Source organism: Cynoglossus semilaevis, chromosome 8, assembly GCF_000523025.1.
Source record: "Cynoglossus semilaevis isolate Cse_v1.0 chromosome 8, Cse_v1.0, whole genome shotgun sequence".
Classification (NCBI taxonomy): Eukaryota; Metazoa; Chordata; class Actinopteri; order Pleuronectiformes; family Cynoglossidae; genus Cynoglossus; species Cynoglossus semilaevis.
Window position 1 is genome coordinate 15,504,903 of NC_024314.1, and position 15,586 is coordinate 15,520,488.

A 15,586-nucleotide genomic window follows, 5' to 3' on the forward strand; every position below is an offset into this window, starting at 1 on the left:
TCAGGGAGGGGTCCCGTTAGCTATTGCCCAATCCAGCTATTGAGTCGATATCGAAGAGAAATACAGTGTTAATATCACAGCCTTAAAAGTACAGAAAGAATGTGCTGAATGGAGCATTCCCTCAACACAGTTTCAAATTCATATTTCGTGACCCGCTCTGTGAACTTCTGTTTGTCTGTTTCCTACATTTCTGAACCAGACATCGATGAATGCCAGGAGAACAACGGAGGCTGCGATCACTACTGTCGAAACACAGTCGGATCTTTTGAATGCAGCTGTCAGAAGGGCCACAAACTGCTGACAGATGAACGCACGTGTCAAGGTCAGTGAGAGTTTCTCTGGTCTGGTCCATCAAATTGCATGCGATACCTGAACCAAACGTTGACAGTTTGAAACCTCTGGTTTGGGGCCCCATGCATTAGCCTTACAGTAATGCACAGAATAATCATGATTAATGGAGATAAATGGATATTCCTAAATGTGACAATTTTTTGTTTATTTTGTTAGTTGCTTAAACAGACAGCATGTTCCTTCAGAGCAGGGCTACTCAGATATTTTTCTTGTGATCATTTGTTATGTTTGCTCAGGCAAAAGTAGATTCCTCGATGCAAGTCCCAGCAAGAGAAACAGCAGCACAGACAAACACTAAATGGCTTTTTTTTTTCTCTATCAACAACAAACCCAGTGGTGCTTTAATTAACTCGTGCTGAATGTTTCCATCCACAATAAAGTAGCAGTGCCGGTGTCTGCCAGTAGCTGCCAGATTTGTCCATTCCACTGACATTTGGCCTTTCAGCTTCAACGTGACCTTTCAGTAAAATATAATACTGTATTTGTTTCTGTCAGCTCTTCGAGCTCTGTGAGCCTTTCCAGAGAAAATAGCTCAGGGTCAAACACAGCAACAGTCGCTGGAGTGCTCTTCCAAGCTGGCTGAGCAGAAAGATTCATTTTTTACCGCAGTTACCGGAAAAATTTCCACAAGATATTCCCTCATTTCTACATATATGAAAGCAGAGAAAGACGATTTCTGTCAGCATTCAGATAAAAATCAGCCGTCCACGTCAGAGTGCTGTAACTTTACCCAAGGTATGTCTAAGGGAAAAACACATCGGCCAAACTAGAAACCTAGTGTTTATTTTCATACGGTACTTTTTAGATTAAATCATTGTGGACAGCTTTATGTACACCACGTTTGTGTACACATTGCTGCGCATACTACACTTTGAAACTGTGTACACTCAACTTCAAGGTAAACAAACGTCTCATTATTAATAGCTGCCTGTGTATTTACTAAACCGAGGTCTAGGCCCTTGCATTTTTTTGCGAGGTGCGTCAGTGTTTTCAATTTACACTTTGGTTGTATGAACACTTTGGTAATGATCGATATCTGTCCATAGGGAAAACATGTAGAACACTTGTGTCGTAGTGGACTGAAATTGTGCCATTTTCTTTGGTCTCATTGGATAAATAGACAGATAGATAGAAATTCAGGAAATGATGTCCTCTGTATCCATATATTATGTGCATATAAATAAATATGTATGTATGTATATGTACATATATATAGATATGTATGTGTCTATATATGTATATATATTTAGATATATATGTATGTGTATATATGTATATTTAGATATGTATATGAATATATGTTTGTATATCCATATATATTCACGCATGTATGTACAAATTTCAATAACATATGATAAGATATACAATTCCATATAAGATTTGTGACTAGACTCTATCTCCTGTCCTGATTTCCCACAGATATTGACGAGTGTTCTTTCGAGAGAACCTGTGACCACACCTGCATCAACTACCCAGGCAGTTTTGAGTGTTTGTGCAACAAAGGATACATCCTGTACGGCCTCACCCACTGTGGAGGTAAGGATTTTCCCTGATGGCAGTTATGGTACGGCGATTGTATCGATTGACTCTTGATTACTCTGATAAAGTATCAATACTAATTAATAGTGTCACTTCCACATAATTTAATCTTTTCCCTTCACAAGCATTCACCACAGGTCACACCTGGGTCTCCCTTAATTAAATTAAATTACTCTGTTAATTTAAATGATACTTTTCATTACTGTAGCATTCGCCACAGGTCACACCTGGGTCTCCCTTTAAATTAAATTACTCTCTTAATTTAAATGATACTTTTCATTACTGTGGGTTAAACTGTATCCTCTTTTGGATCGAGATACTTGAATTAAAAATCTCTCCCTGTAAGTGACACAAATGTTTTTTCCGTTGAACTTGAATGAGACAAATGTTTTTTCCGTTGAACTTGAATTTGATTATAATAAAAATAATCTAATGCATGATTTTCTTAACTATGAAAACATTTTTGGAACCATTAACAAACTAGACTTACAGAAATGAACACATGCAGACGACGATCTGCAGAGAGCAGGAGCACAGAGTAAACTTGGCAACTTTTTTGGTGCATATCTGAGTGGAGACTCGTTTTTCGTTTTTGCCATTAAAACTATAAGCCTGCTCATAAATTATGGGTGGAAGGTAGGAACGGAAGACTACAAAGAGAAACTACTAAGATCGTGTGCAAAAACAAAACCTTAATGTTTATTTGCTTGGCAGACCCTTATGTCTGAGGAAATTAAGAAATCTGTGAAAAAAAAGTGCATCAACACTTCGTTCCACATTCCACACATTCTAGACAAGTGCCACTAGGGTTGCAGGTGCAAAATGTCTGAGAGCAACAGATTATTAGAGAGAGAGAGAGTAAACTAAATGAAACAAACTATTTTTAATGACTGATAACTAGGGATGTCCGATATTAACGTTTTGCCGATATTGTCCAAACACTTCATGACCAATTCCGATATCAACCAATACCGTTATTGTGGGACTCATGGCTAAGGAAGTTCAGTGCTGCTTGCTCACTAACGTGATGCGTTAAAGCAGTGTTTCTCAATTATTTTCCATGCCCCCACTAGGGGACACTAAGTGTCACACTTCATAGCTGTTCATTGTCAGGGATACGTAACGTCACTGTAGGAAGTCATTGGGTGCCAATAAAAAATGAACCATGGCATATTGGTATTTCTAATATACCTATATAAAAATTATGTGAAATACAATAATTCTCTCAAACTTTTTTCCGTTGTTGCTCAGATGTAGATGAATGCAGTATCAACAACGGGAGCTGTGAGTTTGGCTGCGTCAACACACAGGGAAGTTACGAGTGCGTGTGTCCGTCCGGTCAGAAACTCCACTGGAACAAGAAGGACTGCATCCGTAAGCGCCGACTGCACGTGTTGACGACTGTGTGTGTGCATAGAGCTCTGTCGTCCCGGTAGCTGTCATGGTGATGTGACTCTGTGTGTGTTCCTCAGAGGCGGTCAAATGTACGCCCAATGGGAAGCCAGCACCACGAGCCCAGCTGACGTGTAATAAAAATGCAGGGGCTGAGGTTTGCTCTCTCTCCTGCCCCTCCAACGCCCTATTCCTTGCAGGTATATATGTGCATACACGAACACACACACTTCTCAAAGGTGATTTACCAACACTATGCTAGTGCGGTACCAACACAGACTTTATATTGACACATTTAGGGCTGTCATTTTGGTTCAGGGGCCGCATGCAACCTAATTAGATGTCAAGCGGGCCGGACCAGTACAATTATAACATAATTACCTAAAAATAACAAAAAGTCTTTCCCATTTATTTTAATTCATAAAGGTGAATTAGATACACTGTATCTTTATATTGAGTGAAATATAATTTTACAATGTGAACCTGAAGTGTTGTAATTTTTTTTAAATTTGAAAATTCGTCAAGCGGCCCAGTTTTGGCCCGCGGGCCTTATATTTGACATCTCCTGCTTTAAACAGTCCCTCCAGGATTTGGGCAGTGGGAGCGATGACATTGATTAAAGTCACGATAAAGTTGAGGGAATCGGCCAAAAAAGTGACCATAATTTCTCTGGAATTCACACCATAACAATGTCCTGGAGGGACTGTGTAATCTATGCTAACATCTTGGTCCTTCTTCTTTGTTTTCACATACTTTTTATTAGTTAGTCTTACAAAGTTTTTATACGACTCAAATTGTCAACGGCTGGCGATCTAATTCAGTGGTGTAGATTACAGGCAGGATGCAATATAAATCAGTCGACGTGAACTACAAACGTTCAGTTCTGTGCTTTGCTGTCCCCTGGTGACCACAGTCTTCAGTCACTGCTTTCATTTACTGGTATCGATTGATAAACTGTCGAACTCCTCGCCACTGTGTTTGTGGACTCCATAGGGGCCCCTCCAGTCTAGTCAGTGTTTTGTTTTTTTTAGTCTGTGAGGTTTTCTTGGCTTCATCATACCCAGCATTTGGCTGGCGACCAGCCATCCCCTCCTGCAGTAGTACTTAACACGCATTGGCAAATCAATTACACTCTTTGATCACAGTGCTTTTTCCATTTTGTGGCCCAAACTTTGTTTAACCTGGCAGCCATTGTGTGAGAATGATGGATATCTCTCAAGCAGAGGTTGAAATATTTGTTTTTCTCTTTTTTGGAGTGTGTCTTAATTTGAGGGGAAGTGTTCAGTACGAATTCCTGTGGCTGAATGAACCTTTGTTTAAAAAAAAAAAAAAAATTCTCTCGCTATTATGATCTCTTGAGAGTTTTTATCCTTCATTCAGACAGGAAGTATGCCCCGAAGTATAGCTCTTTCATTTGACCTTTAATTTATCAGTCAGGTTTTTAAAGTCACATGGCAGCAGAGGTTCCCCTGTGGTTGTCTGTGGTGTGAAATACGAGCAGAGCAAAGTCATGGCACATTTATGGAATTCTTTTTAATCCTCAACACTTAACACATCACTTTGACACACACAAACACACACACAAAAAAACTGTTAACATTTTACCAGATTTTCTCATGTGTTTTTCTCTCAGATTCTGAAAACAGCTACACATTAAGCTGCGGAGTGCCTGTCCAGCCTGGTAAAGCTCCGCAGGAGAGGAATGCAACCGATGCTTTGCCCATCTGTGCTGGTAAAACTAACTAAGACTCCACAGAAAAGTTTTAACACCATCTAACGCTGGCTCTACATCGATTTACGATCATATGATCACATATGGAACAACACAGGACCAATGAACCAAATTCTAATGAGAATAATGTAGGATTTAAGTATAAACACTGTCCGCATCGCATGGACTGCTCTTTAAGGACGTTAATGCCAGGTCAAAAGAGAATCTTTATTTAATAAAATAAAATAAAATGAACTGTAAACTGTGTCTCCAGCTGCTCAGACCTTAATATTCAAAGTACAGTAAAGTGCTCGGCCACCAAGACTCGACTTCTGTAAGCGTGTTCAAATCTCGAATATTTACTCGTATCTCAAAGCAAAAATTTGCTCGAAAGCTTGCTCATATCTCGGAATATGTGTATGTCGGGACACTCATATCTCAAGCTATTACTGTACCGTATTTTCCAGACTATAAGTCGCTCTGGAGTACAAGTCGCACCAGCCAAAAAATCTCTGTCATCTCTGTCTATTTTCAAAAAGCTCTTGAAGACTCATCTCTTCAGAGAGCACCTCCTGCCTTAGTGCTTCTCTGTACTTGGGCAGTGGTGGTTTAGTGGTTAAGGAAGCAGACTTGGGTCCAGAAGTTACCGCTGAGGTGCTCTGAGCGTGGCACCGCTTAAAGCCACTGTTCACTTTGGTGATGGGTTAAAAACAGAGGTCACATTTCGTTGTGTGCAGCAGTGTGTTGTGTCACAATGACAAATAATTCACGTTCACTTTCACTTCTCCTTCTGCACTTGTCTCCCCCCTAGTACATCAGTTCCACTTTACTAAATTGCTCTCTCTTTTCAAGAGATCCTCTATGTAGTAAATAAATCTCCTCTTTTTAGTTGCTTTGGATAAAAGCATCTGCTAAATGCATAAATGCGTAAATGTAAAGAATTAAAACAAAGTGTTACGATAATGATGCTGGAAAACTGCCAGTTTTCCCCTTAACTGGAAATGTCATATCAGTGCAGTGATTCCCAACCACTGTGCCGCGGCACATTTGTGTGCCATGAGAGATCACCAGGTGTACCATGAAAAATGATCCAACTTCACTTGCAGTAAATAGCCTGACGACTATAATTTATTTTAATATATATGACTTTGTTCGTCTATTCAACAGTAACAGGCAGAACAATTAAATACTCTTCTTCTAGGTGGCAGGAGACAGCTATAAAAACAAAAAAAGAGAGAGACTCAGAGCTGTTGAGGTATCTCCATGTGTGTCTTTCTTCAATTCCTGCGAGTATATCAGCGTTGTGTTCAACTAAACAGGCCCAGGTCACACAGTGTAAGTATATTATGAGTAATTTTTGTTTGGTGGTACACCATAGGAGTTTTTGTAATGTAAAAAATGTGCCGTGGCTCAAAAAGGTTGGGAATCACTGCATTCGTTTGCAATGAGAGATCATTAACTGTGCAGTCAAAATTCTATCCAGTTTTGTTTAAATGGTCCGAAAACTTTTTTTAATGCATTAAAATAAATTAAGTTCATTTATATAACAGTGATAGGCAGAAAAATTTAAAAGACCTAAAATAAACAAGACCTTGTTGAAGATCTCCGTGTGTCTTGCTTCAATTCCTGCAACTATATATAATATATGTATATAAGTGTTGTGTTTACCTAAACAGGACCAGGTTTTACACTCAAATCCTGAGCAAATTGAAACTAAAAGATAGTTATATTCCACAACACATACTTATTCAAGATTTTTTTGGTGGTGTGCCAAAACATTTTTCTCATATAAAATGTCGACCATGGCTCAAAAAAGGTAGGGAAGCACAGATATAAAAAACAATTAAGTAATACAAAGGAATGACCAAAAGAATTAACATTAGTTTAAGGGTGATATCTAAAGAAAATGTTCACTTCTTAATCTTAATTAGTGTGAACTGAGCTGTGTTGGCCCAGGCGAGCTTCTTTTTCACCTAGTTTTGAAATTTAGAACCCACAAAATGAACATAAGGCCAATAAAAAAAATTTGTACAGAAAGCTAACATTTAAATGTTTATATCCAAATGTTAAAATAATGTTTCTCATTCCCCTACATACAATGTAAAAATGTGTGGGTTTTTTATATCCAACAAAACGGCACCATTAAGATCTTTTTTTTTTTATCCAACAAAACGGCACCATTAAGATCACAAATATGTTTGCATGATTATTAATTTATTGTTGTGTTGGCATGATCTTCTCAAGCGACTGTAATAACTTCTTTTATTTTTCTTATTTCTGTTGAAAGACACACTGGCGTCACCTATCAAACAGAAGGCCAGGTTCAAGATTAAGGACGCCAAGTGTCATCTGAAGCCCCGCAACAAGGAGAGACACAAAGACGCATCCAAGCAGAACATACAAGGTTAAGATGTTTGTCTCTTATATTGCACATCAGATACCATGCAGAAGCTTGGTGATTTTAAAGTGCTGTAATTTAAAACCAAGTGCTTGTCCTAGGTGGAATAACTCAGTGAGGACTGTATTGGAAGATTTCTCTAACAAATCAAAAATGCAACCACTAGTTTTCCAAATAAGTTGTGACAACATTCACCTCAGGTGCTCTGAAAGTTTCTCTTTTGTGCTTTTTCACCTGTAGCTGGCCAGTTCTCTTGCACTGATGACTGCCAGGTAACATTTGTCAACCTCAAATGTGACTCCTCAAAAAAGGGGCGCCGAGGACGCAAATCCCCTTCAAAGGAGGTTTCACACATCACAGCCGAGTTTGAGATGGAGATAAAGGAGGAGGAAGCCTCAGGTGTTTTAATCTTTTTTAAATGTGGCTAAACAGGCTCACACACATACACTATCCATCATCTGGAACTTGGAACTGGTGTCAGATGTTGCTTAACTGCCACATAGTTTGTTACCCAACATTGGTATTGCAAGCATTGCAGTCTGCCAACTGCCAAAAATCCTCAAACAGAAAAAGTTCAAATGCCGGATAATTTATGACTAAGGAACATTTTTTAATAAACATTTTAACAGAAGTGTCAGACACTACTCTGTAAACAATTATTAGCTCTAAAACATCCATCTTTTCCTTCATGACATTATGTGTGAAGTTCATGTAACAATGCAATCGTGTGATGTATTCATTAGAAATCAAGCCCATCTCAATTGGCTGATACAGCGTATCAGATATTCATAAACATTTGTTTTAAAATCATTTCTATTTCAGACTCATGTAACGTGGAGTGTATGCGTGACAGAATGAAGCAGAAACTGCAGAGTGCCATGCGAACGCTCAGGAAATCTATCAACAAACAGCAGTTCTACATCCAATTCTCAGGCACTGAGTACGAGGTGGCTCAGAAACAGTCACGATTACCAGAAGGCGCTGAGCCCTGCAGCACAGGACAAGTCCTACAAGGTGGAAAGTGTGGTAAGTGTGGATGGTTCAGTATGGTGTCTTTCCTAGCGTTATGGCTAACCGAAACAAAGAATATTTGAAAATACTATTCTGTGTCTTTCTTGTCAGTGAGCTGTGGTTTGGGCACATTCTACAGTGGAGAGCATGAGCAGTGCGTTCAATGTCCTCCCGGAACATACCAGGACACAGTTGGTCAGCTGTCTTGTGAGCCGTGTCCCAGTACTGATGGACAGGGCATTGCTGGAGCTAAGAATGTATCGCAGTGTGGAGGTGACTCACCATATTATGTTCGTTTCACAATGTTTACCTTTGAAAATGTACTTTATAGACCTTTTAAAGATGAACTGAGGTCAGACTTTGCAAATTTCTATCTGCTCCATCTGATACTAAGGATTGGTAATGGTACGATATTGGTCAGAATTTTAGGATAGAACATCGATAAAAAACAACCATAGCCAGTCAGATCTGAGACCCAAGCTCAAATGCTCAACTCGACTTTGTCGTAAACAGAGAAATTATCACCCCAGCAACAGCATACTGTAGGGGGAAAGAAGGTATAGTGATTGATATCGGTATCTGCAGATACTCCATGTTGTGGTATCGATATAGGACATGAGCCATCCCAACTTTTTCCTCATCATGAGAGGTTACATTCAATAACTACGACCATATTTTCCGGACTATAAGTTGCTCCAGAGTATAAGTTACACTAGCCAAAAATGCATAATGCAGAAGAAAAAAAAACATATATAAGTCACTCCGGAGTTACCACCAGTATCACCAGTGCCCTCTAGCTACTGTAAGTGTGGAAATATCGACCATGAAAATGTTTTGTGGTAAAGAAGTAGCAGGTGCTAGTACACAAGACTAGAGTGCCCTCTAGCGGATGTCAGTGTGAAAATAACAAACATGTGAAATTAAGTATTTTAATATATGTGGCACCTGATATAACTCGCAAACCCAGACAAAGAATGAAAAAAGGTGCGACTTATAGTCCAGAAAATACTGCAGATCTGACCTGAATGTACAGCTGCTTATATCGCATTGAAATCTTAAACTATATTTATAATACAAGTTTATACAAGACAGGGCACCAGCTGAAATTGTCATTCACCTGTGGATTTTTCTCTGATATTTAACCTCTGGTCCGTCTGGCCCTCAGGCCAATGTCCGGCTGGTCACTTCTCTGCTGATGGATTCCGTCCATGCCAGCCGTGTTTGCTGGGTTCATACCAGCCTGAACCAGGTCGAGTTCTGTGCTTTCCCTGTGGAGGAGGCCTTATGACCAAATATGTTGGTTCAACATCCTTTAGGGATTGTGAGGCCAAGGGTAAGCTCGGTTTGTTATATTTATTTGCTGTGTTCGTTTTTAAAACCCTGTTTAAAAATCGAATTTACGATAAATTTATATAGAAATTTATGGTATCATTAATGTTTTCAATTCAAAATTATTCGTTTTTGTTTATGTGTTTGTATTTCATTTGCTTATACCCTCTGCCGACTCTGTCTTCCTAGTGCACTGTGCTCCGGGTCATTACTACAACTTCAGTACCCACCGTTGTATTCGCTGCCTATTGGGAACCTATCAGTCTGAATTTGGGCAGAACTACTGCATCACTTGTCCAGGAAACACCACAACTGACTTTGATGGTGCCACCAACGTTACCCACTGTAAAAGTGAGGCAACTCATTGCACTGACTAATGTTATCAAGCTATAACTCTTTATTACCTTAGATTTAATCACTTAAGTCACCTTTTCTTCTTGCGATCAGACCAGTTGTGTGGAGGTGAACTCGGAGAGTACACAGGCTACATCGAGTCACCCAACTACCCTGGAGATTATCCATCCAATGTTGACTGTGTATGGACCATCATACCACCACACAAGAGACGGATCCTAATTGTGGTGCCAGAGATCTTCCTCCCCATTGAGGACGAGTGTGGAGATGTCTTGGTGATGAGGAAGAGTGGTAAATGAATATTATAATTTTTATCCATCCTATTCCTGGACTGTTACATTTCCCATGGATCTACAGACTTTGCGATTTTAAACTTTCACTTTAGGTGTTGTTGACGTCAAACTTGTAGGCTAGGCTCCTCTACTGTACTATGCAGTGAAAATGCTTAGGTATAATAAACAGTTTTGTTGTTATGATCTCTGCTGTTTCTTTAGCCCTTCCCACCTCCATCACGACATATGAGACTTGCCAGACGTATGAGCGTCCTATCGCATTCACCTCTCGCTCCCGAAAGCTCTGGGTCCAGTTCAAGTCCAATGAGGGTAATAGCGGCAAAGGCTTTCAAGTTCCATATGTCACATATGATGGTAGGTCAACTTATTTTTTTAAGTCCGCAAAACTTACTTTGACATTACTAACACTTAAGTACGTCTTGATCGTATTCCAGAGGATTACCAGCAGCTGATTGAGGACATAGTGCGAGATGGAAGGCTTTATGCATCTGAAAACCATCAGGAGATACTAAAGGTATGGCATTATTTTCATTTTTCTGTGGTTCTGTGAAGTGAAGACTGTGAAAGGTAGTGTAGAAAGAGAAAAACAAAGTTATTATTCTGAGACTAATTAATTGGCATGTGTTTGTTCATAGAGGGAAGGACAAAGATGGTTAACTGCACTATGGGAGTTCCTCAAGCAGTCTAGGGCTACAACAACATTACAAAGGGATAATAGATCATTTTCTAGCTTAACTAACCCTACATAAAGGATTTACCCAAAAAGAAGGTACAATCCAACCTTGAAGCCCACACTGGCAGCTGTAACTAACAGATCTGCCTTTCATCCTTTTCTTATACCTTGTGGGAAACACAAGTAGATCTCTGTGTTAAGAGCTCTTTAATAAATGATGACTCATAGAGTCGCAAACCCAGCCAAAGGATGAAAAAAAGTGCGACTTATAGTCCGGAAAATACGGTAATTGTGTTTTAATTTCAACCTTGTTTAACTGCTTTTTATCTGGTGACTTTTTTTTTTGTTTGTGTTGGTTTTTTATTTCAGGACAAGAAGCTGATAAAAGCCCTGTTTGATGTACTGGCTCATCCCCAAAACTACTTCAAATACACAGCACAGGAGTCTAAAGAAATGTTCCCCCGCTCCTTCATTAAGCTGCTGCGTTCCAAAGTCACCAGATTCTTAAGGCCATACAAATGAGTCACCCCTCTTCCCACCAGACCTGTTAAAGACACTCAGCATCCTGTATCACTTTAGACCCATCTAACATTCCCCTGCCTTGGTTTAAACCTTGTTGTTCCTTTTTTCTGGCTAGACATCTCCATCAATTATATTTGTACTTTGAGTTTTCTTTGTCAAAATGACCTTTCCTCTTTTATGTGGTAATTTATCAATATCTTCACCACAACTTTCCATTTGCGCAGCTTTGTATATAAGGTTTGACTAATAAGGGATTTTGAAGGCCAGGACTATTAGAATGAAAAGATAATCTAAATGAGTTGAATATTGTTTGTGTATATATTGTTTGATCAAATCAGATTTTTTTTAATCTAAAAATATTTGTCACTTTTTAATGTGGAATACTACAGCTAGGCATCTCAACATAACTTTATACTTTGTCAGCACAGGTGCAATAGAGATGGCAAGTGTTTTCTTAGGTAATTTAATAATAATTGACCATCATAAAACCACGTGAAAATGTATTCTCTAATGCAGGGGTGTCAAACTTACGGCCCGCGGACCAAAACCGTCGCGCTAGGGGCTTCAATCTGGCCCGCTTGATGGATTTTTGAGTAAAGAAAATCCATAAACACTTTGTGTTGGCGATGTTTTGTCAAACTATATTTCATTAAATATGAATATTTTCTAATAAAGTACAGCCGGACCAGTACGTTCATTTATTTTTCTAATAAATGAAAGTACTGGTCCGGCCCACTTGACATCTAATGAGGCTGTTTGTTACCCCTGAACCAAAATGAGTTTGACACCCCTGCACTAATGTATACGTCTAGATGTAACAGGTTAAGACACAATTTATAATTCTTTTCATTTTCTTCTACTGATATCTTCTATTTTGTGGGATTTAATGGCACATCAAACTGCTATTGTCGCTGAAGTTTAACCTTTAAATCTTACTTATTCATCATAGACTACACCTTTATTTCTTTATTTCTCAACCTGAAATGTTGTAGGGCATGCTTCTGTTAATGCAGAGGTGTCAAACTCCTGGCTCCGGCCATCTTCTGGCCCAGTAATAGCAGAAGTGCCGTTTTGTGCCGGGATGCTTAGAAACAGACATATTGTTTTATTAGTTCATTAAAATGCTTTTTGTACTGTTCTTACTTACAGTGTTTAAATCAACAAAGAGAAAGATAAATATTTTTTGTAGCACTCTTTTATGAGTACTCTTCTATTAGGTTGCAACAGATGTTATAAAAACAAAGAGAATATATATATGTGTATATATATATATATATACATATATATTTTACTCGCTATACATATATATAGAGAGAGAGACAGAAAGAAGAAGAGAGAGAGAAAGAGAGATCTTTATATGTGTATCTTTCTTCAATTCAATTCCTGTGATTATATTAGTGTAGTGTTCAACTAAACAGGCCCAGGTTTCATAATGAGAAGTAAATTGTGAGAAAACCATTTTATTCTTGATTACATATTCACTTTGTGACAATTTTGTTTGGAGATGCAATCTGGGAATTTTCTTCTGTAAAATATGTCCCGTTGCTTAAAAAAGTTCGGCCAACACTATATTTACATAAATCACATTTTCCGATACGAAAACTCCACTATTTTACAAAACATGTGAGGCATATTTTTCTTCAAACACGATCAGACCTAGTCAGTTATTAGCTATATACTGTATATGCATTAGATAGTTCGCATTAAAAATGTGAGAATTCCATAGGTAGTTGAGCTCACATCCAAATTCATAACTGAAAGGGTAAAGGTCATACTATATCAATCAACAAACTGACGAGGAGATAAAGAAGGATACCTTGTTCCAGCATGTAAATCAGATTTTATGTGAAGAATATAGTACCAATGTAGCCTTATTTTTTTGCCTTGAGTCGAAAAGGAAAACATTTCTTCTGTTTTCCTAAATGTTTGAAATGACAATGTCAACAAGACAAGACTAATAATGACCAATCTATTGATGGCCATTTGACTCAGTTGGCAAAGACACTCGTGCCATTTTCCAAAAGTGTTCGTCTTTGTCTTTCGCGGTTAAGTTCTATTAAGTTGACATACATTTACATTAATATTTAATGTAAAGCTTTGAAAGTATTGTGAATTAATTAGCAATTTAAGTAGTTTAGGTATTCAAAAGGGAATTCATTTGGCCCAACCTGTTACCTTTGGTAGCCCACGATCTACATCTTTTCTTTTTTTTTTCTTAATAGCTATCCTGAGATTGTTGCACCATTTTTAATTTCGCTTCATCAACTTACAGGTTTTTTGCTTATTTGTTTTTGGTTGTTGTTGTATTTTTGAAAGTGTATTCTGAATGTTGGAAGAGACCTGCATGATAGGCTACACCAAATAGATGCAGTATAGGTACAGACATACACAATTGTATAATTATCTGCACAAAATGTGAGTTTTTTGTAATGTGCACAAGACAATGGCATTGAAAGAACAGATGCACATAGAATATTAATATTTTTTAAATGAAAAACCACATGTATGAACCCGCGGTGGGTGTGTCATTCCTTGAAGCACACAGATGATGAAATGATGATGTATGTCTATCATTGTTCTTTTTCTTAAATATCGTTAACAAGACTAACACAAAGGTACCCTGCCTGTAAGAAACGGAGTGTTGCTTTAAAGAGAAATGTCTGTGATGTCATTAGTATTTGGAACTTCAATTGCACTTGAATTTTATGTGAAAACTGTAGCAAAAAAGGCAACGTGTGTTGGTTTTAATTTTGTGTGTGTGTTCTTGTGTAATGTAAGGTTTTGTGGCCATGGTGGAATGTGCACAGATGTCTCCTGTTGTCCCCGTATCCATTTCTGTTAAAGCAGAAGTAAAAAAAAAAAAAAAAGGAACAAAAAAACTAGAGATGTCCGATATTAACTTTTTGCTGATATCTTATATGCCGATATTGTCCAAACACTTAATTTCTGATTCCGATATCAACCGATACCGATATAGCGCGGCAGTGGTGGACTAGTGGTTAAGGAAGTTAACCTATTTTTGTTCATCTCTACAAACCACTGTACGAGTTTCCCTGATTATTAAAATAGATTAATAAAATGAACTGCAATGCTGCCACCAAGTGGCTTTCACTTTCACATACAGAAGTTTTTCCCCAAACCTACTGTAATTTAGAGCACACATTTTACGGACAAACTCAGGCATTGCATTTCCAGGTTTTCATTATTGCAGGAAAAAACAATAACGATTCTTACAGATATTGCTTAATTATGCTAATATCGAGCCGATTATATCGGTCGGCTGATGTTATTGGACATCCATATAAAAAGCAATAGCATACATATAGCAAGGAAATGTTTTTGAAGTTGCACGACATGGGACCTGGAATAAAAAGGCAGGTGTTGTCTTTTCACTGTCCACTTCTTGGATTGAGGCCATGCTTCCTGCATCTTCTCAGACCCCAGCCTAAAGTATGTGTGCAGCTACTCAAATGAAGTCCAGAATTACATTGTGTTTTCTATTGCTACTACTTTTCTAATGTTTTTTTTTCTTACTAATACTCCAATCATCATTTACCTGTACCTCTTCTAATGACAAATATACGTATTGCACAGTACCGTCTACAGTTGGTCTGTTATATGAGCTCCAGCGTATACAGACAAAAAATGCTATTCTGTACACATCACATGTCACCATAGTTATGTGCCCCATCAAAGCTTAACATGTGTATGGTTGTCTTAAAATAAAAGTCTATAGTAAATAGTCAGTTTTGTTATTTTGAGTCATTGACACATCCTACTCTGTGTGTGTAACCACATTCTTGTTTTGCTTGATATCGTAATTTTCATTTTTTATTTATTTTATTGAGATCAAAGTTGTCTGTTCCAATTCAATATTTCTGGTTAAAGCACTGTCAGCCCTAGTCTGATCAATAAATGTTCAACAATTTTGGCCCCGCGATTTTAAAATGTGTTTTAAATTTCAGTCCCTTGAGTATTTTTTGACAACCCCGATGTACACACAGTGTGTATTA

The 15,586-nt window shown here is 38.1% G+C and overlaps 1 protein-coding gene across 2 annotated transcripts in view; it reads left to right on the forward strand.

Annotated features, from left to right (window-relative positions):
* scube1 (signal peptide, CUB domain, EGF-like 1) overlaps window positions 1-14,440 on the forward strand; it is a 57,773-nt gene extending 43,333 nt beyond the window's left edge. For both annotated transcript variants that reach the window (XM_008315226.3, XM_008315227.3), the window contains 15 exons: window positions 200-322; window positions 1,771-1,887; window positions 3,142-3,264; window positions 3,363-3,482; window positions 4,916-5,014; window positions 7,281-7,397; window positions 7,632-7,790; window positions 8,214-8,417; window positions 8,514-8,675; window positions 9,568-9,735; window positions 9,921-10,082; window positions 10,179-10,376; window positions 10,580-10,732; window positions 10,813-10,892; window positions 11,421-14,440. In XM_008315226.3, the coding sequence (XP_008313448.1) occupies window positions 200-322; window positions 1,771-1,887; window positions 3,142-3,264; window positions 3,363-3,482; window positions 4,916-5,014; window positions 7,281-7,397; window positions 7,632-7,790; window positions 8,214-8,417; window positions 8,514-8,675; window positions 9,568-9,735; window positions 9,921-10,082; window positions 10,179-10,376; window positions 10,580-10,732; window positions 10,813-10,892; window positions 11,421-11,573 (2,138 nt within the window). In that variant the 3' untranslated portion in view covers window positions 11,574-14,440. The remainder of the gene's footprint in view (window positions 1-199; window positions 323-1,770; window positions 1,888-3,141; window positions 3,265-3,362; window positions 3,483-4,915; window positions 5,015-7,280; window positions 7,398-7,631; window positions 7,791-8,213; window positions 8,418-8,513; window positions 8,676-9,567; window positions 9,736-9,920; window positions 10,083-10,178; window positions 10,377-10,579; window positions 10,733-10,812; window positions 10,893-11,420) is intronic.
* The last annotated feature ends 1,146 nt before the right edge of the window (window positions 14,441-15,586 follow it).